A 26795-nucleotide genomic window follows, 5' to 3' on the forward strand; every position below is an offset into this window, starting at 1 on the left:
CATCTCCAAGTTATCCACTTTAAGATGTGTTTTTTAAATGTTTTGTACCACATTAAGATGCTTCCCTGACCTCTTGCTCTTAAGACATCACCTTCATTGATTGATACAGGAGACGCTGTAATCAGGAGTATGAGAACATGCCTATCAAAAAAGGCCCGCTGAAAACTCACTGCCCTCCCCCTGCCTATGTGGGACATGACTTCCAGGGGTGTGGACCTTTCTGGCAATGTGGGACAGAAATCCTAGATTGAGCTGAGACTCAGCATCAAGGGATTGAGAAAACCTTCTCAACCGAAAGGGGGAAGAGAGAAATGAGACAAAATAAAGTGTCAATGGCTGAGAGATCCCAAACAGAGTCAGGAGGTTATCCTGGAGGTTATTCTTACGCATTAAATAGATACCACCTTGTTAGTCAAGATGTAATGGAGAGGCTGGAGGGAACTGCCAGAAATTGTAGAGCTGTGTTCCAGTAGCCATGTATCTTAAAGATGATTGTATAATGATATAGCTTTCACAGTGTGACTGTGTGATTGTGAAAACCTTGTGTCTGATGCTCCTTTTATCTACCTTGTCAACAGACGAGTAGAACATATGAAATAAAAATAAATCATAGGGGGAACAAATGTTAAAATAAATTTAGTTTGAAATGCTAGTGATCAATGAAAGGGAGGGGTAAGGGCTATGGCATGTAAAATTTTTTTTTTCTGTTTTCGTTTTATTTTTCTGTTGTCTTTTTATTTCTTTTTCTGAATTGGTGCAAATGTTCTAAGAAATGATCATGATAATGAATATGCAACAATGTGATAATATTGTGAATTACTGATGATATATGTAGAATGGAATGAGCATAAATTCAAAATGTTTGTGTTTCTTTCTTATTTTTTTAATTAATAAAAAAAAAAAAAGTCCAGTAGATAAAAACAATGAACTTTGAGTTTAAATGTATTTTAGGAATAATGTAAAACAACTTAACCAAATGCGACTCCCATCTTCTTAAGGTCAAGACTGGATATCAGGGAGCTGCTTTAATTTTGTTCTCTTTTTTTTTGTAATTCTATTCCTTCGTGTCCCCAGTTAAGCCCAAATAGGGAAAGACAGTAAGTCCACAGAACTGTACTTCTACATCTCAGAAGTTATTAGCATTGTCATTGCTTCATAAAAGCTAAATATACTTTTTCTTTCACATTTTTAACAGTCATTTGTTGTCGAGGTCCTACACTGTGCCAGGCAAGTAGACAATAGGGATTCCAATGGGTTCCAGCGATGGAAATTGCGAGCAGTGTAAGTTGGTGTGAGGGTCAGGTGTGAAGGTTGGGAGTTTGGTGGATGGAGATGAAGCAAAAGAGAAAACAGAAGTCAGGCTTTGAAGAGCCTTGAAGTCAAGAACAAAAAGTATTAGAGACGAGTCCACGTGGAAAATGCGAAACAGCAGGGACTAGTGCTAGGGGTTCTGGAGAGGAGAGGAAAGCTTTGAGATTTGATTCTTGAAGCGGAACCTGTGAAATAATGAGTGAGGTGGTTCAGGAGGAATCAAGTGCGATTATTCATAGGACTCCAGCATGGATGAACAAATGGCATCATTTATGAAGCTAAGAACAAGAATGGTTACATTCATTAAACTGGTATCTCTTTTAGTCTCCAGTATTTTAGAACAGGCAGAAGTAAATTGGGAAATTGTAACCCAGGTCAAAGTCTGAAATACGTTTACAACTAATTGTGGTGTTGTGCTTGGACATTTATAACTTTTTTGTATATATGTTATTGTTCACCAAAAAGGAAGGAAAAAATTCGATTGTGATGATAAAAAAGTATTTAAGCCCTCTAGCCTCCTATATTCTGGGGCAGCTAGAGGGAAAAATATGAGAGGATCATCTGGTAGCCCACGACAAACTCTGGGATCTATCCTATAACCACTTTTTGAAGAGTGCTTTGAAAACTATTGCTTTTTTATTTCTTCACTTTGTATATATGCTATACCATACAACAAAAAAGTTTTAAAAAATTGACAAATCTAATTTCCATCATTTATAGGCTTCTCACAAGTATTAGAAAGAAAGAATCTTTCATTCTTTTATTTTTCCATATCATTGTATCTTTTAAGTCTGAAGATGAAGGAATCCAGTTCATTTTATATATTGCTCCAATACAGCTTTACCTCTAAGCATCACAAACATTTTTTTTTTTTAATTTTGGTATAATCTTTATATAAGAGCTCCAAAAAGTACTTGAAGACTAAAGTGAAGGAAGTATTTTCATGCCTAGCATAATGTCTGGGGCCTAGTAGGAAGACACTCATTTACTGAATAACTGCCTGAACTTTAGCTGTAAATGGAAAGTATCATCTAGGAGTTTGGCATGATTATTTTTTCAGGGAACAAAAACACAGGCACAGAAAGGCTAAACAATATGCCCAAGATAACAAAGCTAATAAGCAACAAAGCCCAGATTTGTACTCAAGAACTCTAATTCCAGAGCCTACCCTTAAAAAAATAAAATAAAATAATTGAACAGCTAAAAAAAAAAATTGGTTACATTCAAACCCTCGACAGTGGAAGTACAGACCCACCCTTTTCTCAGGTTCTATGATGATGGCCTCCTTATCTTCTTCTGTCACAAGAACACAGGTGGCAAAGGAAGACTTTAACATGTTGATAACCAGGTCATTGGAGAGGACATCCAGCTTTTTCACTTGGTCACCAGTCACGTTGGTTGAACCAGCGATTCCGTAGCTAGAGAAAAGAAAAACCACAAAAGTATCAGCCCTGGTCCTAAAACTTGTAGACAAATCTGCAAACCCACTGAAAGCGAACATTTAGTAGGATTTAAAAGACAGTAAAAAAGACACATTAGTTGGGAGAAAAAAAAAATCCCAAGAGGCTGGTCATCCCACGGAGAGAGGGAAACGTGTCAACCACCTTTGGCCTAATACCTATTGTGGCACTCAGCACACCTGTGTGATGAAATTGTTACTCAACTTTTTATTTCTCATTATGGCCCCTGAAGGAGTCTTTTAAAACACTTTTTCCTATCTCGCTCCCCCACAAAATTTTTTTTAAGTTTAATTTTTTTATTGAGAATAACTACACATATACAAAAAAGTAATACATTTCAAAGCACACGGCAACAATAAGTTGTTTAACAGATTTCTGAGTTTGGTGTGAGTTACTTCTGGCTGCTCCACAGCACTGGAGACTTAAAGAAATATCAATATAATGATTCAGCACTCATACTCATCTGTTAAACCCTACCCTTCTCTGTATTACTCCACCATCTCCTTCTCCCAATCTTTAGGGTTATTTGGGCTTTGCCCATTTTAGCGTTCATGTTGGAAGGAGTTGTTGATAATGCAGGTTAGAGGGATGGAATTAGTTGATGTTCTAGAGAGGCTGGCCCCTCTGGGTTTCCAGGACTTATCTGGTCTAGGAACCCATCTTGAGGTTGTAGGTTTCTGGAAAACAATCATAGTGCACGGAATGTTTGTAGAATCTCAGATAAAGCCCTAGGTGTTCTTTAGGGTTGGCAGGGATGGTTTTGGTTGGGGGTTGGCAAACTACGATAGGTAGCAATGTCTAGTTGAAGCTTGCAAAAGAGGAACTCCTAGAGTAGCCTCTCGACTCTATTGGAACTCTATCAGCCACTGATACCTTATTTACTGCACTTCTTTTCCCGCTTTTGGTCAGCATGGCATTGTTGACCCCATGAATTTTTTTTTTTAAATTTTTTATTAAGAAATCTTCACACACATACTTCTATAGATAGTTCACAATCAATGGCTCACAGTATTATCACATAGTTTTGTATTCATCACCATGATCTTTGTGGGTGGGGTCACATTTCATTATTTTTCCATGTAGGTATCCCATTATTGCAGCACCATTTGCTGAATTTTTGTTTGTTTGCTTTGCTTGTTTTTTGGAGGGTGTGGTAGTTAGATTCAGTTGTCAACTTGGCCAGGTGAAAGCACCTAGTTCTGTTGCTGTGGACATGAGCCAATGGTAGGTGAATCTCATCTGTTGCTAATTACATCCGCAGTCGGCTAGGAGGCGTGTCTGCTGTAATGAGTGATGTTTAACTTAATTGGCTTGTGCTTAAATGAGAGAACGCAATGTAGCACAGTCTAAGCAGCTTGGCATTCCTCATCTCAGCACTTGCAGCTCAGCCCGGGCCCTTGGAGATGGAGAAAGAAATCACCCCGGGGAAAGTTGTTGGAACCCAGGGGCCTGGAGAGAAGACCAGCAGAGACTATCCTGTGCCTTCCACGTAAGAAAGAACCTCAGTGGAAAGTTAGCTGCCTTTCCTCTGAAGAACCAACAAAATAAATCCCCTTTTATTAAAAGCCAATCCGTCTCTGGTGTGTTGCATTCCGGCAGCTAGCAAACCAGAACAGAGGGGGAGGGGGAGAAGTACATGGACTGGGAATTGAACTCGGGTCTCCTGCATGGCAGGCTAGAATTCTACACTGAACTACCCTTGTACCTCCATCCTGATCATCTTTTTAGAACATGTGCATCACTCCAGAAAAAGAAATAAAAAGAAAAAAGAAAAAACTCACATACCTACATACCCTTTACCCCTCCCTGTCATTGACCACTTGTGTTTCCATCTACCCAATTTATTTCACCCTTTGTCTCCCCTATTATTTATTTATTTTTATGCATATTTTTTACTCACCTGTTCATACCCTAGATATAAGGAGCATCAGACACAAGGTTCTCACAATCACACAGTCACATTGTAAACATTATATCTTTATACAATTGTTCTAGTTTGCTAGCTGCCAGAATGCAACACACCAGAGATGGATTGGCCTTTAATAAAAGGGGATTTATTTAGTTGACGTATACTTCTCCAGAGGAAAGGCAGCTAACTTTCAACTGAGGTTCTTTCTTACATGGGAAGGCACAGGGTGATCTCTGCTGGCTTCTCCAGGCCTCTGGGTTCCAACAACTTTCCCCAGGATGATTCCTTTCTGCATCTCCAAAAGCCTGGGCCGAGTTTCAAGTGCTGAGAAGAGGTATGCTGAGCTGCTTTGGCTGTGCTACGTTGAGCTCTCTCATTTAAGCACCAGCCAGTTAAATCAAACATCATTCATTGCAGCAGGCATGCCTCCTAGCTGACTGCAGATGTAATCAGCAACAGATGAGCTTCGCATGCCATTGGCTCACGTCCACAGCAAAAGAACTAGGCACCTTCACTAGCCAAGTTGACACCTGAACCTAACTACCACAACAATCTTCAAGAATCTAGGCTCCTGAAATGCAGCTCAACAGTTTCAGGTATTTGGAAATACCATTTGTTGAATTTTTGTTTCTTTTGTTTTTTGGGAAGTACATAGACTGGGAATCAAATCTAAAAAAGGCATTTTAGCTAAACATAAATTGCTCGTTTCTGGCTGGCTGGGCTAAACGGAGCCAACACTCAAACTCTCCCAAAACCCAAATGCTTCGTCCAGCCTGACACTCTCCATGGGGTGACTCTGGCCACTTCATCAAGCCCACTTCTTCAGTGTAAGCCAGTTTGTGCATCATGGACTTTACAACATGGAAAATAGCATTTCATCCCTCCAGCCCTCTTCTCTGCTTTTTCCTTTTTACCATTTCATATCTATTTCATGAATAAAAGCCCAAGGGATCTGTCAGACTTGCAGCGATGGCCTACATCTCTGGGCTTTGAGTTCTCTTTCTACAACATCTTTTCTGACCTAAATTGCGAGGTCAATGCTGGTGGAGTAGGCAGCTAAATCTTTTGGTGGAATCAGATGGGCTTGCAGGGCCCACCGACTCATATATGTCTCCCTCATGGACAGTAATGCACTTGCATTCCTAGCCTGAGATTTCCACTATTAATGTCATAATTGATCAAGAAGGGAAAATAATGTTGCTGGAAAAGAACATGGGCTTTGAAACCGAGACTCAGATCAGATTTCAGTTCTGAATATCCCTTAACTGCTTTGAGCTTCTCTCTCTGCCTGTGCTCAGTGAGGATAATGGTACCTATGTCCTGGGACTGCTTAGCACAGCCCTTGGCACCTAATAGGTGAGTAAGAAAAAAAAAGTAAATTCCCTTCTTTCATCTACAATGGCAGCACTCATTAAGGATTTTGCACATGCTGCATGCAAGTTGGGCGTATCTCCATAATTCCCCAGGCTTGCTCCACCATCACATGAGTGAGGACAGGTGGTTAATTTAGATGGTTAAGGAAGGCCTCACTGCAAAGACGGCATTCAAGCTGAATGATATTTTGAATATTTTTCATCAAAAAGGGAGGCTATAAAAAGCCCTAAAGAAGCACAAACAAGTCAGCCACGAATGAATCCAAAGAATAGTTCCATATTAATAATTCACCCAAAGAAAACATTGTTTGCTTTCCGTATATGTGCAATTGTGAGGGGGTATATTGTGTGCACATTTATATGAATAACTTTTAAAAAGTAGGGGTCTTTTTCCCAGGAGGACTGGATCCATGAAGCATCTAAATGCAGGGACAGAAAAACCCAGGACAGCTCACTTGGCTTATGCTATTCCAGGGCCAGCTCAGCCAGCCAAGGACAGACAAGATTCCCTGTGACTATGCGTCCCCACCACAGTTAACCCAGGGTTTGTTTAGTGGGACTGAATGAAAGGAGAGTTCCTGATGCACAGGATTGTATTTTCTGAGCTTGCAGATTCAGCAGCCGGCCAAAATGAAGAGAGGAGCAATTCCTCTTCTCCCAATTATGTCTTAGGTTGCAAGAGGATACAATCAGGGCCAAGGATGGTTGTTCTGGGTTGAATTGTGCCCCTACCCCTACCCCTTGTGGTGGCTTGGAGTTACATGTACCCCAGAAAACATGTTCTTAAACTTAACAATTTCCTGTGACTATGAACCCATTGTAACTAGAACCTTTTAATGAGGTCACTTCAGTCAAGGTGTGGACTAGGATGGGTCTTAATCCGATTACTGGAGTTCTTTTAAGCAGAATGAAATTCATACAAGAGCAAGAGAGTCACAGGACATGAGAGTTGAAGGTCAATGGAACCTGGAAGAGAAGGGAGAGGCCAGGAGAGGCTGCCATGTGCATCGCCATGTGACAGAGGAACCCAGGACCGACGAGAATGCAAGGCTTTGGGACAAAAGCATTGCCTTGATGATGCCTTGAATTGGAGACTTTTCCTAGCCTCAAAACTTGAGTCAGAGAGAGGAGGCAGAGCAAGATGATGGCGTAGGGAGGTATGGAATTTAGTTTGTTCTCTAGGGAAGCTAGTAAATAGCCAGAAACTGTCTGGAACAACTGTTTGGGGGACTTCCGTGACCTGTCCCACATTGTGCATTAGTCTGGAATGGGTGGAAGGGCCGAGGTCACGGCGCAGAACTGTAAGGAAAGCCTCCTAAATTGTGGAGGCTATCGCCCTCCCAAACTGGCGCGGCAGGCTGTTTCGGAGTCACTTCCCCATGAGAAAGAGAAGGCTCTACTAAGAGCAAGGCAAGGAGAGCTCAAATGAGCTCCAATTGTGGGTTTAATTAACAAATTTGGAATGCTGAATACAAGCTCCAAACACAGATAAACACAAAGCACGCATGAAAGGAACCTGGAGGTCTCTCCTGGCCGGGAGGAGGTGGAGCTGATTGAAAACAGAGGCATTTGGAGTTGGTTAGATTCAGAATATTGAAAAAGGGCTAGGCACCAAGTAAAGGGGCACACAGAGATGGTTACCAACTCTGGCTCTTGATTGGTGAATGCTGGGCATTGAGAACTGGCCCTGAAAAAGATTTTTTTTCCTTTCCATTCTTTTTTTTTTTTTTTTTTTTTAACTTTTTAGCAACTCATTAAAGAAAACCACCAGGCATTTTCAATTATTAGCATCATACCACTGTATACTGGTGGGGAGTTGTAGGGACACAAGCGCCACCTGCTGGGCAAGATAGGAAAAGCACAGACTCAAGCGGCTTCACAGGAAAGACTGGCAACCTGCTGGATCCCATCCTCAGGGAAACCTGATGTTGATTACACCCTCCTCCTGAGACCTGGGCCTGTCTTGTCTGGGAAAATCGGATTGGGAACGATCATATCTAAGGAGACCCTCCTCAAAAAATATCCCATATAGGCAATGCAAGAACCAAAAACACAAGAGCTGAAAAATTCTGATCAATGAACAAGAAAACCCTAGGTAAAAGAGAGAAAATGACTCCAGAATAAGCTAATCAAGGAAACCAGATGTGTAGACACCGGCAAAAAATCACAAGTCATACTAGGGAGCACAAACATACCACCCAGTCAAAGGGAAAACCTAACATTCCAAGTGAGATGCAGGATCCGAAACTGTAGGAGCCAAGGGTTTAAAACAAGACCTGCAGAATTTGTTGGGAGCAGCTGGCCTCAGGATGGCGGCAGTATACTGTGGAGATTGTTATGTAGAGCAGTCTGGGAGGAAGAGAATGTTTACCCCAAATGGTTATGTTAAGTATGAAGAACACTGTAAGATAAGAACTTTGCTCCCTCAGGAAACGCCTGCATATCTATTGACATCCTGTGGTATATAACCAGGATCTGGTTGAGAATAAAGTTGTCTGATGTCTGATGTCTGATGTCTGATGTAGAGTTAAGCTTCAGACCCCCTGAACCCATTTGTGTCTGTCTTTCTTTTCTTCCTTTCTCTCTCTCTTTCTCATCATTCCTTAATATCCTTCGAGCTCTGTTTCAGCAGGAAGCAACATGAAACAACTAATTAAAGATGCTCAAACAAATCTTTGAAATCAAATCAGTGAGTTGAAGGAAAATACAGCAAAAGAGATGAAGGATATAAAAAAGACACTGGGGGAAAAAAAAAGACAGTGGGTGACCATACAGAAGAACTTGAAATCTTGGAAAAACAAATTCTCAGGTCGTATGGAAATGAAAGGCACAAGAGAAGAGATTAAAAACATAATGGAGATATAAAAGTAGATTTGAAGAGGCAGAAGAAAGGATTAGTGAACTAGAGGACAGGACATCTGAAATTCTACCCACAAAAGAACAGATAGGGAAAAGAATGGAAAAATATGAGCAGGGTCTCAGAGAACTGAATGACAACATGAGGCACATGAGTATACAAGGAGTCTGTGCTGGTCTGAAAGGAAGTATGCCCCCTAAGAAAAGTCATGTTTTAATATAAATCCCATTTCATAAAGGTAGAATAATCTCTATTCAATACTGTATGTTTGAAACTGTAATGAGATTATCTCCCTGGATGATGTGATTTAGTCAAGAGTGGCTGTTAAACTGGATTAGGGGATGACATGTCTCCACCCATTTGAGTGGGTCTTGATTAGTTTCTGAAGTCCTATAAAAGGAGAATGAGAAATTCAGAGAGAGCAGAGAATGCTGCAGCACCACGAAGCAGAGAGTCCATTGGAGATGAAGAAGGAAAACGCCTCCCCAGGAGCTTCATGAAACCAGAAGCCAGGAGAGTAAGCTAGCAGCTGACGCCATGTTCGCCATGTGCCCTTCCAGCCGAGAGAGAGAAGCCCTGATATGTTCGCCATGTGCCTTCTCACTTGAGAGAGAAACCCTGAACTCCATTGGCCTTCTTGAACCAAGGTATCTTTCCCTGGATGCCTTTGATTGGACATTTCTAATTGGGACATTTTCTCGGCCTTAGAACTGTAAACTCATTAAATTCCCCCTTTTTAAAAGCCATTCCATTTCTGGTATATTGCATTCCAACAGCTAGCAAACTAGAACAGAGTCCCATAAGGAAGAGAAGGAAAAGAGGTATAAAGAATAATGGAGGAAATATTCACTGGAAATTTCCCAACTCTTGTGAAAAACATAAAATTACAGCTCCAAGAAGTGTTACATATCCCAAACAGAATAAATTTGCATAGATCTACTCCAAGATACTTACTAATCAGATTGTCAAATTTCAAAGACAAAGAAATAGTTCTGAAAGCAGAAAAGAAAAAAAAAAAGCAATCCATCACATACAAGGGAAGCTCAATTAGACCATGTGTAGATTTCTCAGCAGAAACCATGGAGCTGAGAAGGCAATAGTATGATATATTTAAGATACTGAAAGAGAAAAACTGCCAACCAAGAATTCTACAGCTGACAAAACTGCCCTTCAAAAATGAAGGAGAGTTATAAATGTTTTCAGAAAGAACAAGAGACCTGCCTAAAAAATTCTAAAGGGGACAGGAAAAGATGGGAGAGAAAGGTTTGGAGAAGAGTGTGACTATGGTTAGAGAGGAAAACTAGGGGGATGTATGACACCAGAAGGAAAGGTAGAGGATAAAAACTGGGACTGTATAACTTAGCAAAACCTAGAGTGGACAATAATGCTGATTAAACATACAAAGAGAGTTTTTACATGAGGGAGAACAAATGAATGTCAACACTGCCAAGTGTTGAAAATGGCATAGCATATGGAAAACATACATCAATGCAAACCAGGGTCTATAGTCAACAGCAACATTTCAATACACTCCCATTTATTGTAACGTAGGCAATATACCAGAGCTAAATGTCAATAAGAGAGGGATTTAAGGGAGATCTAGTCTTGGTGATGTTGTTGTTTCTCCTTTTTAGTTTTTTATTCTCTATTTAAGAATTCTTCTTCTTTTGTGGAAAAAGTGGAAATGTGGAAATGCACTCATGTAGATTGTGGTGGTGAATGCATAACTTTGTGATTATCCCAGGGGTCACTGATGGTTTACTTAGGATGGATTATATGGTGTGTGAATAAAACTGTTTTAAAAATAAACAGAACAACACAAATGCTGGTGCAGATGTGGAGAAAGAGATATACCTAGTCACTGTTGGTAGGGAAGTAGATTGCAACCCCTCTGGAGGGCAGTGTGGTGGTCCCACAGGAGGCTAAGAATTGCCATATGATCCTGCAATTCTGCTATTGCATATATACTTGGAAGAACTGAAAGCAGGAACACAAATGGTCATTTGCACACTGGTGTTTATGGCTGTACTTACAATCTGCAATAGAAGGAGGTGGCCTAAGGGTACATTGACTGATGAACAGAACAGGTGAACTGTGGTGTATCCATACAATGGACTATTGAGCAGCTGTAAGAAGGAATGATGTTGTGAGGCATGCAACTAGGTGAATGAGCTTTGAGGACCTATGTTGAGTGAAATAAACCAGAAACAAAATAACAAATATTGTAGGATCTCACTAATATGGACTAACTATAATGAGCAAACCCTGAAAATTGAATGTGAGAGCAGAAGTTATCAGGGTATAGAACGTTGGCAGAGATTGGGTGATTAAGGAGTACAGAATGTTCAATAAAGCTTATTGTAAAGGTTCCTAGATTATAAACTCGTACAGTAGCCACATCTATTCCTGAATTTTAGCTGTTATTTCTAAATTCTTAGAAGCTGAGCTCTTGGTGTGTAACCCTGTTGCTCCCTGGAACTTTGGGTATCTGTGTGACATTATGCAGCTCTGAAAGTCAGCATTACCCATATAGCAACCAATTAAAGAAGCTGAAAAAAAGATCAGGCTTCAATTAGAGATATGAATGAAACAGACTTGGTTAAGACTAAGGTAAATCAGAATTCAGGGTAAAAGGTGGTATTGACTGGATCCTAAAACTTCAACTTCTGTGTGAGACCAAAGGAAGAGATATTTATTTGGTATAAAATTTATATTTTTCTGTAGCATACTATCTAATTTAACCTGCATATTCAGTTTATTTAAACAACATAATTATATGGAAACTAGAATAGGGAATGAGATCTTGTTATTCTGTACAGGTTAATGTAATGCCCCAACATATTCCAGAGTATTGGGGGTAGAAAATAAAAATATATATATTTGTAAACTCTGGGGAAATAACTGGGGAAAAATGTGGAAATATTAAACTTTCCTACCTGGGAATTCCTGATATTCTCACAAGCATTGGGGACTACCAATCTAATAAGCCAAGCCCTTGATCTTGGGGCTTGTCCTTATGAAACTTATTCCTGCAAAGGAGAAGCTAAGCCTACTTATAATTATGCCTAAGAGACACCCCCAGAGAACCTCTTTTGTTGCTCATATACAGCCTCTCTCTCTAAGCCAATTCTGCAAATAAACTCACTACCCTCTGCATTATGTGGGACATAACTCCCAGGGATGAGTATGGCCCTGACATTGTGGGATTGAGAAAGACGTCTTGACCAAAAGGGGAAAAAGAAATGAAACAAAATAAAGTTTCAGTGGCTGAGAGATTTCAACAAGAGTTGAAAGGTCATTCTGGAGGTTATTCTTATGCATTATATAGATATTCCTTTTTAGTTTCTACAGTATTAGAATAGCTGGAAGGAAAGACCTGGAGCTGTTGAACTGTAATCCAGTAGCCTTGATTTTTTATGATAATTGTACAACTATATAGCTTTTATGGTACTAACACTCCTGTTATCCAGTGAATGAGCAGATGAGTAATAAAATATAGACATTAAATAAACCAAGAAACAAACACATAATGGGGGGGGGATAAGTGAATTTTTGGTTGTTCTTTCCAGTTTTTAAATTTTTGGAGTAATAAAAATATTCTAAAATTGATTGTGCTAATGAATGCACAACTATAAGATGATACTTTGAGCCACTAACTGTACACTTTGGGTGGATTACATAGTGTGTGAATATATCTCAATAAAATTGTATTTTAAAAAGCTAATAGATAATAGATCAAAACTGCATGAAGAAAAAAATCTCCATGATGTTAACGATATAAGTAAATATAAATGCCACACAAACAAACAGGAAATGTGAGTCAATAAGTTCCCACTGCTTAAGCCAATCCTTTGCATGTTTTTTGCTTCGCAGCCAGAAAACTAAAACAAGCCACACACACCCTCAAAAAAAAAGACATGTTCAAGTCCTAACCCTGGACCTATGGATGTTACTCTATTTGGAAATAGAGCCTTGAATGAAGTGATGAGTTAAGATGAGGCCAAACTGGTTAGGTTGGCCCCTAATACGATATGGCTGGTATCTTTATAAGAAGAGGAAATGTGGACACACAGACAGACATTGGGGAAAATGCCATGTAAAAAGGGAGGAGGTAGATATTGGAGTGATGCATCTACAAGGCAAGAAACGCCAAGGATTGCCAGCAAAGCACCAGCAGCCAGGAAGAGGCAAGGAAGGTCCCCAACAGACTGCAGAGAAAGTGCGCCCTGCTGACATCTTGGTCTGGACGTCTCAGCTCTGGAACTGTGAAAGAATAAAGTTCTGTTGTTTTAAGGTATTCGGTTTGTGGTGCTTTGTGATGGCAGCCATGGGAAACTAAGACAGTGGGTGATTGTCAAACCAAGATCACCAGCCAGGTTCCTTGATTGTTGCTCTAGGACTCTAAAGTGGTTTCTACTCTTGGGTCATGGAACAACCAACACACAGAGAGGCAGAGGGTCCCAGAGGGCAGCATACCCTGTGCATGATGGAAGCTATGTGGGGCAAGACAAGCTGCAGGGATGGGAACTATAGGAGATACTCACTACACACTGCGCCGAAATGGTTGTTTCATTGCCAAGTCATTGCAGACACCTAACTGCTTCTCTGGCTCTACCTCCCTCTGTGGTTTCCATTATTACACAATTGGATGATGATGTGCTCAGCTGGCTCTTACCCCCTCTTTCTCCTCTTCTTGCTACCCAATTGAGGGTCCCTTCCCTGTTCTAGCAGGAAGAATCCTTCTCCAACTAACCTCCAGGGTTTGTTTGTTATAAAAATTTTATTGTGGTAACAACATATAACATAAAGCTTGCTATTTTAACCATGAACATTCAGTGGCATTAATTACATTCCCAATTTTGTGCTACCATCACGACCATCCATTACCAAAACTTTTCCACCACTCCAAATAGATATTCTATGTCCATTTTGCAATAATTCCCCATTCCTCCTCATCCTGACTCCTGGTAGCCTCTTATCTATGTTATGTCTATGAATTTGTTTGTTATATATGTCATATTAGTGGAATCATACAATATTGGTCCTTTTGTGTCTGGCTTATTTCACTTAGCATAATGTTTTTAAGGTTCATCCGTGTTGCAGAACTGCCCTCCTTTTTATGGCCGCATAATATTCCATTGAATGGATATACCATGTTTTATCTACTCATCTGTTGATGGACACTTGGGTCGTTTCTACCTTTTGGCTATTGTGAATAATGTTGCTATGAACATTATTATCTAGTCATTTTTTTAAGTATTAAAAAACACACAGAGATAGATTTTTCTGGGCCCATCAAACTCAAAATTGATGCATTCCTATAGCTTTTCTATGCCACCTTGATGGAGGGATTTTCCTGGTATTAAGGGGACCTTCAAGGAGGCACAGAAAAGTGATTCTAAGGCAGAAACAGTGTTGGGAAAATGATTTCTCAAGATGTCAGCCAATAATACTGCCATGCTGATAGCAATAATATCAGGATTTCCACAATAATCCCACCAGGTATTCTCTGAATCATATCTTGGCACATTATGTCAGCTGTAGTGTGTGTCTCTCACAGCACCTTGTATTCTTCTGAGGCAGGCATGCATGCCCACGATGAGGCAGAGCTCAGCAGCTCAGTCAAGTTTCTTACAATTTGTGTCAGGAGAGACCCGAAGGAAGGTAGTGAGAAGTCTCTGAGGTAATGTTTTCACAGGTCAATGAAACACCGGAAGCTGGCAAGGCTTTTGTGACTTGGACAGGGGAAAAAGGCCCTCAGAAATATCCTTCAGGAACTAATTAGCTGAAGAATACATGAAGTTTATTTTTCTTTTAAGTTTTCAGAAAACCCCCTAGAAACAATAAATTTCTTCATTCTGAACGGTCATCATTCTTTAAAGGCCCTGAAGGATAGATCAACAAGAGCTTTTAGCATGTATTTTGATGTCCATTTGTCAGCCATGTAAGCTGACCATGGAATCAATGGTAGATGTGGCCTTCTGATCCATTGAACCAGGGCTGGGAATCCTTTGCTCAGGGAACAAATCAATTGTGCTTCACAAACTGAAGTTCTAGATAGACTTCTGGGGAACCCAGCAGGAAACAGAAGCCCTGTTCTGGTTTGAATGGTGCTTTGTGGTTGTGGATAGGAGAGAATGGCACCAACCACCTCTCAATGGGACTTGAGCAGTGGCCTCCTAAACATTACCTGCCTCCCTTTTAGATCAATTCCCAATTTGCTGCCCCCAGGAGTCAGAAGAAGGCAGTAAACAAGATTAATGGGATATGGGGAAAGTATTGCACAACATTGTCAAAAAAAAAGCTTTCTCCTGGAGCCAAAAGTACCTTACAATCAATGGTGAGAGAAAAATGAATTAGATCCTTGAAGAAATGGGCTGAGCTGAGCAAGTTGTAAACCTCTAGGCTTAACTCCCTCTCCCCAGAAAAATGATCCAGTAGTATCAGGGTGCTGACAACACAGAGGCAGAGCATTTAGTTTTGACTGAGCATTTTTTTTTCTACTAAAATACCCCAGCCATTTATTAAAATTACTCTGTATGTTATATCTAATTAATTTGCTTATTGTATAAGCTTAAATCAAGATGCAATCTAGAATGTTTCTAGATTTCAAAAATATAAATTTCTGGGCGGGCCGCGGTGGCTCAGCGGGCAAAGTGCTTGCCTGCTATGCCGGAGGACCTCGGTTCGATTCCCGGCCCCAGCCCATGTAACAAAAACGGAGAAACAGAATACAATAAAACAAGAAAATGTTTAAAAATGTTTCCCTTTCTTCCTTCCTTCCTTCCTTCTATCCTTCCTTCCTTCTCTCTGTCTTTCCTTTAAAAAAAAAAAAAAAAATATATAAATTTCTGTGTCATTAGTCTCTCACCATCATTTATCTTCTGTTTTCAAGAAAATCTTAACTTGAACTTGGATATATTGCAACCCAAAATCCTGGGTTCTCTCGAATAGTACGATTCTGTTTTCTTGAAAACAGGAGAGAAATGATGGTGAGAGACTAATGATATAGAAATTTATATTTTTGAAATCACATTCTAGGCTGCATCTTGATTAAAGTTTATAAAATAAATACAATAATTAGATATAACATATTGAGTAATTTTAATAAATGGTTTGTTTGTTTTTTTTAGTGGAAAAACCAGAGCTATTATAGTGGGTTCTCATCTTGTTCCTGTTATAGCTATCACCAGTTAATGGGCACTCCTGCTGACCAGGGGTAGCTTCTGGAAATAAAACCACAGCACTAGAGGAATCAATCTACCTCTCTATCTTGACCTAGAAAATGCAAACCTCTTCACTAACTTGGCTGGTCCCACAGGGATGAGGAGGGATGATGACTCAGGGAACAGAATCTGAAGCTGAAAAACCCCTAGACTTCAGGAGCACCTCCAGGAGGCCAGGGGTAGAGCACTTTCAGGCATCAGTAACGTCATGTGACCCCTAGGCCACTGGGGAGAGGGTCTATTCTCCCAACTCCCAGCCACAGAGGACCAGGAGAGCCCACAGGAGGCAACTTCCTCATGGTCTTAGGGAAGACCCACTCTTTTCCAGGAGCCACTGGAAAAGCAGACTTGGCTACTAGCCCTGGAAATGCTACCTACAACCTGCACATCAGAGACTCTGCCCACCTTGTTTGCACAAGAATGTCAGGAGCTGAAGAGGTCTGGGTTCGGGCACCTCACCCACTGGGCCAGCATAGAGATGGGAGGTGAAAACTCCCACATGCATACCTCGACATGAGGACTGATGTACATGCTTAAGTTCTTATAGGCAGCCAGATTTTTTTTTTCTGGTAAGGTTTGAAGCTAAAGCCCAGGGCACTGGCTAAAGATGACATGAACTCTTGAGAGGACTGAAATTATGACGCATATGTGGTACCCAGGGGCCATTTGAATGTGTCTGTGGAGAAGAAAAGACCTGTCAGTTCTTGAGCTGGAAGAATGACATTTTGTTCACCTTATATCCTCATCACCTAGAACAAGACCCGCATATATTAAGTGATCAATAAACACTTTTTGAGGGAATTAATGAATTTAGAGAGAGTAATAAAGGAATCCAAATATTGAAGATGATAAACTCCACTAGACTCTACTGGTATTGGTGGGTTCATAATTCCCACCATCTAAGACCCAGACCAACCTACTCCCTTGATAAAAGATTGTGCCTGCTATGCCAACTTAGTGCCAAGACAAGTGGAAATAGCTGTGCCTCCAGCCAGATAAGGAGACAGGGGTATCACAGTCAAGGCCATAGCTCTGACTCAAGACCTCTGGGGCTCAAATCCCAGCTCTGTCACATGCCAAGTAGCCCTGGGCACGTCACTTAGCATCTCTGACCTTAGGGTCTTCATCTGTAAAGCAGGCATATAATAACATCACTTCACAGTGTGCAGAGAGGGGGAGTAAATGTGTTGCTACAGGTCAACGGCTTAGAATAGTGCCTGGTAGATAGGTAAGTGCTCAAGAAATGCTAGTTAATGTTACATCCCCACCTCTAATTCTCCTGGGCTTAAATACACCCGTGTTAAGCAGCAAGGTTGGGTCCTAGTAGGAACAAGCAGCAGGGGTACATGAGTAGCTCAGTGGTAGGCATTCTTGCCTACCATGTAGGAGACCTGGGCTCGATTCCCGGTCCATGCACTCATAAAAAAAAAAAAGGCACCAGAAAGACCTGGGTTCAAATTCTGCATTTCCCTGTTAGTGATCAGGTGACTTCCATCCAGTTGCCTGGCCTCCCAGGTTGATGGTTTCTGAATAGGTCTTGTAAGTAGGAGACATATTATCCACGATGCACCTGGTATGCCCAGTCTCACCCCTAAATGACAGCCCCACAGGCATCCATTAAATAAATATTGACTGATCCTGGTAGAGCAGGAGTGGGAGAGAACCACTAAACCAGTTTTGCTGGCAACTTCTGGGAAAACAGCCAAGGTAAAACTGTTGTCACAGGGAGCTGGCAACAAAAAGAAAAAGTGCTCGAAGTTTTACATTTAACTAAAATCTCACTGAGGATATTATTTGATTTGAGATGCAAATGACATTTCACTTCAAATTAGTTCACCTTGTGGTGCAAGTAGTTAGTGGGGGAAAGCAGCTCATTAGGATTAAGCCCCTGGGACTTTTCCTTATTAAACCCAGAGACATAAAGGTTCTCTTTCTGGGATTTGGGGGGCAAAAATTAATTTGAGAAACTATCTATACTATTTCGCCTTTTACTGTCAACCTCAATGAACTTTTGAAAAAGCTATAAACTCATTTTAATTCACATGATAGGGAACTCATCAAAAAGATAAATTAACTTGGCAAGCATTTTCTAAATCCTTAAAAATGCGGATTCAATCTTTAGCATTGTTTTTCTTACATGCATCTGATTTCTGAAACCTAAGTTGGAAGGGGCCATTTCACAGCCACAAAGTCTGTGTACTTGACACACGGATTTAAAATGAGCAGGAGAAAGTCGTTTTTAACATTTCTGAAGCACAGCACTTGACATAAGGATTGGAGTTGGAGCCGCCACACTTCGGGAAGAACTCTCAAGCGACTTCTTTAATTTGCTAACTGATTTAGGAGTCCTTTTCTTCCTGAGCTCTATACCACAAAGCCTAAGCAGGGTAGTGCTTTCCACAGCAGGTGAAAGATCCAAGTTGGAAAGTTCCTTTTCATAACGTCCGACTATAGAAAAAGGGAGGCAGGTTATTATTTACTCGTTATGACTCAAGTAATACTGAGAAGTGGCCTCTTGTTTATTATCGATTGACAGCTTCGTGGTAAATGATCAACTGTTCATTCAGCCCTGAATGTCCAAGGGTCAGTTCAGAAATACGTTGAAGAAGAGGCACCAACCACAGCACCTTTCAAAGGTCACAAACCCCAACCTTTGCTTGTGTTTACTGGGCTGACAACGGGCAAACAGAATAGTGTGTGGCTGGCTAGGTTTCTTTTATGGAAAGGAAGTCACAATTCACTCTTTATGGAGAAGAGGAGTCAAGATATATAAAATAAATCTGGGATACTCTGCATTTAGAGGGGGGAGGGATATCTTATGTTTGTGCATGTGTTATAGGAAAATTATGAAAATAATAAAAAAAAGAGAGACTGCATTGAATGGATAAAACATCACCTATTAAATACTTTCAAGTTGTTTTTGTTTGTAAACCAATTTTTCCTTTGTAATTAGTACAGATTAGGATATGTAAATGAAGTTTTGGGTTTTTTGGGGGGGGAGGTGCATGGTCCTGGAATCGAACCCAGGTCTCCTGCATGGAAGACGAGCATTCTACCATTGAACCACCTGTGCAACCTTTAAATGAAGGTTTTGTTTTTTTTTAAAGGGAAGCCTATAGTTAAATAATGAAAACTGGAAACTAGTTCCTAAAACCAAGTTAGACAAAAACTACACAGAAACGTTTGAGGGTAGCACGTATTAGTCTTTTGTCACTCAAGGCTGGTTACTGGACATGCCTGATAAACGTGCCCAGTGCTATTTCACAACGTGTTATAGCAGAAATGGTCAGTAATCCTGCAGAATCAGAGCTCCATAGCTTGTCAGAAGTTAGCTATCCATCACCAGTATCTTCAACATCCCATCTTAAACTCTGGGACTAAGTAACAGAGCTGCTGTGAGTCAAGTCTTGTGCTAGGTATCTGCTGAGCCACATAGGTCACATTTTGGTGTGCGGAAGCTTCTTTATTGTCTTAAAGAGCCATTAAAAGGTGTCGGTGCATGAAATGCTTTCCTTCTGCCAAAAGGGTATATATATATTTCTGCAAATACTGTCTGAGGATCCAGTTTTATGCTTGCCCATGAATGCAAACAAAAGAGCCACCCAAAGTTCTGAAGTGCCTTCGTAACATCTTGGTATTATAACTGATTAACAGGCTGCTCTTTCTGCAGTCACCTTTCACAGAATATCCCATCGTATTAGAGCACATCTTTTGAACTCGAAAGTAATCTCTCATTCTCTCCCAGAGATTCATAGTAATCTGGGGACTTCGTGTAGGGAAGTTGTCATTTTAAACACCTAAAAGCTGATAGATAAAGGAATAGTCCTAAACCCCTAAATGACAGTAGAAGCAAGGCCCTAAACAAATCCTCATTTCTCTCTCAGTATTGCCCTGTAATTAAATGTGTTCGATATGTCTTTCTATTGGAAATGCTTCTAGAATCATTGGAGAGTTGGGCCAAAGCAGAAGAACGGGTCTTGGAGTAGTGAGTTGAGTTCCTCCTTGATGCAGGTCATAAGTGTTTTCATTTTGGCCACAGTAGTTTTAGGATTGCTTTTCTGTATCACAACTTTAGAGTGCTCTTAATATCTTCAGGAGCTTTTAAGTTATTTCAGTAGCTTCATTACACAGTTGGGAAACCAAGGTTATAGTTCATTTTGGATGCGTCTTTCACCAGGGTATACCATTTAATTTTTAATTTCGCTCTTGCAAGTTAAATGTCAACATTTCCTATAAAGGTATCCATTGTTCTTTGAAAGCAGATTTTCACCTGTAGCTCTTTTCAAACAATTTTTTTCATGGCTTTTATAAGACACTTGCTATTCCTAAGCTTCAAGTGTTGTAGGTGAAGATGAGATACTGAACTGTTCCAAAGTCATTTTGAAATTTCGCATGGGTTATTTGGGTAACCTAAAACATCACATTGGCCTGGAGTGACTGTTGAGGCGTGATTTTTCTCCTCTTTTCAATGTGTTTGTGCTGCTTTTACCCAATCAGTCTTCTTACATAATGAGCCCCGTAACACCATATTTGGGCTATTCTCCTTCCTCGTTGGAAGCATTTTGTGTTGACACAGGCTGCTGCATATAATTTTTAAATTGGATTCTTCACACTGTATTGTGCTTTATGATCTTACAGGAAGAGAGTCTGTAATGGAAGTAGAGCCGACCCAAAAACATATGGTCTTGGGTCTGCAGTAAATGGTAAAATCTATGTTCATACATGGAAAAAAATCTGGTAAAATTTCTACAATTTTCACACTATCTTAAACTACAAAATTTGAAGATCAGCTTAAATATATTAGCTGACTCCTAATTCCAAAAATTAAAACTGAAGTTATTTCTTATTTTCTTCTGCCAGACAGCTGAGAGCATCCTGTATCTAAATACAGCTTTTCTGAACACCACGTGAGCAGAAGTGGGGCAAGTTTCCTAACCAACCTTTTGGTGCAATATCATTTATATATGTAATGTTCTAGCTTGAACTATATTCCTGTTGGTATGCATGTGGGCTGTTATTATGGAATGAAAAGGAAAATAACTGAAAGAACTATCAGTTTGCAAAAAAAAAGAAAGAAAGAAAAAAAAGTCATCTTCAGCCTAGGAAAAGTGACAGTAAGGATGTGGTACCTGTTTAATGAACACAGCTCATTCTCACAGCAATTTGAGGATGAAACTACAGTTATCTCTTTTTTACAAGCGAGGAAACTGAAGCTCAGCAATGTTATGTTAACTGCCCAGATCCTCCCGGCAATCAAATGGCAGAGATAGGAATAATACGAGCTCAGATCCATCTCTCTCTGAATTTGTGCTCTTAAGCCCTGCATGTTCCTGCTCCTCTAAACCCAGTCCCGATTTTCTTTTCTTCTTCCTCTCGCCTCTGGGCAAATATGCCTAAATCCAGCCAAATCTGTAGTTTTTCATGTCCGAGTTCCAGGCTGGCATGTCCAACTGCAGGACATCATCTCCAACTGCGATAGCCCTCTAACATGTCAAGTTCAAAGTTTCCAAAATGTTGGAAACATCGTCTCACCCTTCCAGCCTCCCCAAACCTGCTCCTCCTTTTGAATTCTGTTTTTGTCTCATTTTTTAATGGCCCTTCTCTCAGTCCTAGGACCAGCTCCTTGAGTATCAAGTATTCACCCTTGCCACCTGATGATTCCCCAATCCACTCGCAATTTAACAGCCCCCCTCCCCAATCCACCATCACGTGTACCCTACGCTTCAAACTGAATGAGCAATTTTTCCAAAAAGAATCACTCCCAACTCAGTACCCTTGCTTACATAACTGTCAGCCTGAAATGCTTTCTAGCCATCAGGCATTATGACCACCTTTTACTGTCTATTTCAAATGCACCTCTTCCTTCACAATCGTAAGCACCCACATAGTATTTTGGACACCTCTATGATATAGTCTTTTGGCACCTCTGATAGAGATTCTCTATCAGAATTTCTATTGTGTGTCGTAACTCACTCTGCATCTTATTTTTCTACAGAATAAGCACTGTGTCTTTCTCATGTCTCAGTCTCTTCTAGAACTTTGTAAATTGTGAGTGTTCAATAACTTTTTCTTTTTGGTATGCTATATGGCAGGGGTCACACTTCATTCTTTTTTCCAAGTGAGTAGCCTGTTATTACTGCACCAATTGTTGAATTTTTGTGCATTTGTTTTTTCTTTCTTTTGTCAGCTTGTTTTGTTTTTTGGGGGGAAGTGCATGGGCTGGGAATCGAACCTGGGTCTCCTGCACAGCAGGCAAGAATTCTACCATTGAACTACCCTTGCAGCCCCTAAATAACATTTTGTTGAATTGAATGGAACCACCAAATTCTTCAGTGTATTCAGAAACATGTACAAAGGAAAGTCAACTCCACAAACCTAAAGCAAAAGCTGAAGCCACCAGAGAACCGCTTTCCCCCAAAGCAATGAAAATGAAGAAGTGGGGGAACACCCGGAATTTTGACATACGAACCATGAATTTATCAGATCTGCTTTATGACTTGACGGGCCGCTAAGCGTTCTTATTAAAGAACCAGAAGCCTGGCTATCGGTCGCTGGCATCTGCATACCTTCTCTCCTGAGAGTGGGTGGAAGAGAGCCTGGGAACACCTAGTTAAGACTCCAGGAACATGTATGTCAAAGGGCAATGGCTCCTTGGGAAACAGTTCTGAATTCACGTCAAAGATGTAATTAATGATGAGATTTAGAGTTTGGTGAGTTGTCAGTGATTTCTTAAAAACAAAGGAAGAAACATGTGGTGTGGCAGAAAGAGCCCTGAGCTGGGGCTCTGGGACATCCAGGTCACACCTTCCCTGGCCTTCAGTGGGTGTCCTCAGCTGTAAAAGGACGGACAGGACTAGGTGACATCTAAGTCTCTTTCATTGTAAAACTCTAGCATTCCATGAACATCTTACTAGAACTATGAAAGTGGCAGCTGTAGGCAAAAATGAGAGATGGAGAGAAAGGAAATCTGGCTGTACGCCTCAATTTCTGATGTTTCCTCGATGAGATGTCATCGTCATGCTCCTTAAACATGTTTCTGTGAAGTCACTGCAAATCTGCCATCATCCTGTCCCTCTGGGTGAATATCCTTCTAGGGCAAGTTCCCAGCACTAACAATCTTTTTGCAGGCACTCTGGGCTTTTCATCTGGGAAATCAAAGCCTGTAATGAATGTAATTTGGAGGCCTGACTCGAGATCATGTTTGATTGCTGCCAGCCTGACTACATGTCATATGGAGAAGAGCCAAATTCTTCCTTTCCCAAAGGAGTATTTAAGTGCACAGGTTTCTGGTTCTCTCCCACCAGCCACCATCATGACTACACATTGACACCAGTTCCAAGGGTACAATGCTATTTATAATGGGCAAATACTAGTGAAAACCTAAATGCCCAAAGACAGTCATAAAATAACTTTGCAATAGGTCCAGGCAGTGGAATATTACACAGCCTTTAAAAGGGGGGAAGTAGATTTACATGTCCTGATGCGAAAGATGCTCATTATAAGACTGTTGAATGGTAAAAGCAAACTGCAGAAATGTATGTTAAGTGTGATCCCATTTTGTTTGATATTTACATGTAAGCATATGTAAAATATATGTCCATGTGTAAATTTTTCTGATTATTAAGAAATATCTGGGAAAAATAACTCATACATTACTAACAGTGGAAAATCCAGGGAATGGACAAATTTCACTTATTGCTTTATGTTTTTTGAATGGTTTGAATTTTTGTCAGTGAATGAAATTTCTTGATTAAATTATAATAGTAACAACAATTAATCACAACTATCTAGTTTAAAAATACACATATTTCATGCAGCTAAAATGAGCACCCTTTGTCCAGAATCCACTCTCATAGTCATATACACAAGGAAGGCATTATCTGATCAGGGAAAACACACCTCTCTCCAAGTGTTCAGAGTTCATAAAAACATTAAAGCAATCAGAAAACACTGAGGTTACTTAGAAGATAGGAAAGATACACCTCAAAACATATCCTGAGTTTCTGAGACTCTATGGGTTTCTGAAAGGTACTGAAACATTTAAAAAATAGAAGACATGATAAGTTCTTTTTTTAAAAAAAGCTCCCTTTTCTCAGTCATGAGGCCACCGATACTCGAAAATGAAATCTGAAGTGAGATTTTAACTGAACATGTTTCCTAAAGCAAAGAATCCTTAGAAATATGTTATTAAGAAAGGTCAAAGATGAAATTAGTAACGAGCTACCACCTTTCTATTATACCTGTTCCAATTTCTCTTACCCTGCTTGATATCTGAAAATAAACATGTGATCTTGCGCTCCTTTCTGAAGAGTTAGCTCTACCAGCCCATACTCTGGTACCAAACGGGCTGCCTGAAAAGGAATCCAGGTTGCAGGAAGTTTGTGTGTGTGTGTGTGTGTGTGTGTGTGTGTGTGTGTGTGTGTGTGTGTGTGTGTGTGTGTGTGTGTGTAGGGAGAGGGGCCGTTTTAATAAATGTAGAAAATGCATTCCAAAGTAGGAAGGTTGCACTTTTTTTTAGATCAGCTATGAGCATCATGCATCATTTAAAAAACAATGCTCATAATCATGAGAAATGTTAGGAAGCAGTGTGGGCAATCTGAAAACCCAGGGACCCTTCAGTTACAGCAACGGCCAGTCAATAAAATAATTTAGTGCACCAGGATAAATTAGAAGGTATTTGTGTGACTTACAGGAAACTTCACAGAAGGTACCCTTTGAGTCACCATGCCTCGTAAGTCCTTGCTTCTTAGAGTTGTGGCCCCACAAGTAGAACACTCTAAATGTGTTAGAAATGCAGAATCTCAGGCCCCACCCCCAGCCACATTTTAAGAGGATCCTCCTAAGTAATTCCTGGGAATGCCAACAACTGAGGTACATTCATAGCCTAGCTCATTTAAAACTCTTTCATTTACACACAGCTTTTGGGCAAGGGCTGCACACACCATTACTGCATTGGATAGAAGTTTTTAACCTGTCTGGGTGAGTTTTCTGTGTTTGTGGGACAACACAGCAATTGCCCCAGGCAGGGCCAGCCTCCAGAACACTGCATGAAAACAGCTCTGCAGCTCTGTGCAGGCAGGCTCCCTCCCACCTGCCCGGGTTTAGAGTCAAAGAGATAGTGGGTTGGAAACCTGACTTGGGACTCCAATCCCAAAAAAGAGAACCAGAAAGTAAGGCATCCACTCCACACGTTCCTGTGTGAGATGATCCCAGACTAGGATGGGGCACTTGGGCCGGCCACGTGCCATCCCTGGCCAGTCTGTTGCATCTGGAGGAGCTGAGAGATGTTGTCAAGGCAGGTTGCTCAGTCCAAGTAGAAGGGGTGCAGGATGGTGCGGGTTTCGACCTGGGAGACAGACTCTCCTCGCCCCACCCCACCCCCAACACCCCCAGTTGGGTCCCTCCAAGGTTAAGGGTGGACGACTGGGTTTGAGTGCGGCTAAGCAGGCTTCTGGAGAGAGAGGAACTATCAGAGAGAGTGAGAGACTCTTAGATGTCAGAGAGACGAAGGCTGACAGCAGGTGGCCAGAGAGCCAGGTGTCGGAGATCCCCAGCCTGACAGACAGACAGACAGGACGCGACCCCAGGCAGCCGGAGACCTGACTCACAGGTGCGCGATGCCCGCCTTGCGCACGGCGGTGGAGATGGCTTTGACCGCCGTGCAGAGCGAGTTGAGCAGCTGGGTCATCTCGCCCGTGCCGCGGGCCTTCCTGCCTTCCTCCATGACGAAGCGGGTCAGGGTGTTCACATTAGTGTCGAAGGGCGCCTGGTCCGTCATGATGGGACCCGACTGGGGCGCGCTGGGCGGCAGGTGCAGGCGGCGACAAGGCAGCAAGAGTTCGACCCAAGCGCGCCGAAGGTCTGCACCGTTAAGAGCGGACCTGGTCCAAGCGGCGTACCGGAGGGGTGTGTCTTGGCGGAGCCTATAGGCGCCGAGTCCCCGCCCCCCACGCTCGGGTCCCTCCCAGGCCCCCCACGCCAACCCCGCCCGCGGGGATTTCACTCAAACTGCCTGATATTGCAGTGCTCTTGGCTCCCCGCACCCCGCAGTCGCCCGGACACGCCTCGGTGTGGGCGGAGCACAGCCATTTGCGTTTGTGGAGCGTCACTCGGGGCCGCCCATCTGATCTCCTTCAGTCCTCACAACAGTCCTGCCCGAGAGGTACAGTCGTGATTGACTGATTGATTGATTTCTGTATTTTTCAAACTAGAAAGCAGAAGTTCAGAAAGGTTAAGTCACTCGCTCAGTATTGCACAGCTAGTAAGTGAAGAAGCCATCCCCGCAGCCCAGCGTGGCCGGGTCGCAGCGCCCCCTGCCCTTCCATCGCCGGTGACCCCTGCTGGGCTTGTTTACCTGGTTTTTCTGACCGACCTCAGAAGTGGATGCCCCTGCCCTGATGGCCCAGGTGTGAATCCTTAATTCAGGCCTCTTCCTCTTTATAGAGTCCTATAATTTGAAAGCTGTTGGAAGGAATGAAGTGCTGGTCCATACCACAACGTGCGTGAAGCGTTCAAACGTTACGTTGAGTTTATGAGCTAAGCCAGACACGAAAGGACAAATATTGTATGATTCCACTTATATGAAATATCTAGAATGAGCAAATGCATGGAGACAGATTAGAGGTTAGCAGAGGCTGGTGGGAGAGGAAAATGGGGAGT

At 41.5% G+C, this 26795-nt stretch overlaps 1 protein-coding gene across 3 annotated transcripts in view; it reads right to left on the minus strand.

Moving 5' to 3' along the window:
- FBP1 (fructose-bisphosphatase 1) overlaps window positions 1-26795 on the minus strand; it is a 53668-nt gene that overhangs the window by 13404 nt on the left and 13469 nt on the right. For 2 of the 3 annotated variants that reach the window (XM_077148675.1, XM_077148674.1), the window contains exon 3: window positions 2567-2729. In XM_077148675.1, coding sequence (XP_077004790.1) covers window positions 2567-2729 — 163 coding nt within the window. Of the gene's footprint in view, window positions 1-2566; window positions 2730-25744; window positions 26075-26795 lie in introns of those variants that run through there. The other variant, XM_077148673.1, reaches the window with a different exon arrangement.

This window comes from Tamandua tetradactyla, chromosome 2, assembly GCF_023851605.1.
Source record: "Tamandua tetradactyla isolate mTamTet1 chromosome 2, mTamTet1.pri, whole genome shotgun sequence".
NCBI lineage: Eukaryota > Metazoa > Chordata > Mammalia > Pilosa > Myrmecophagidae > Tamandua > Tamandua tetradactyla.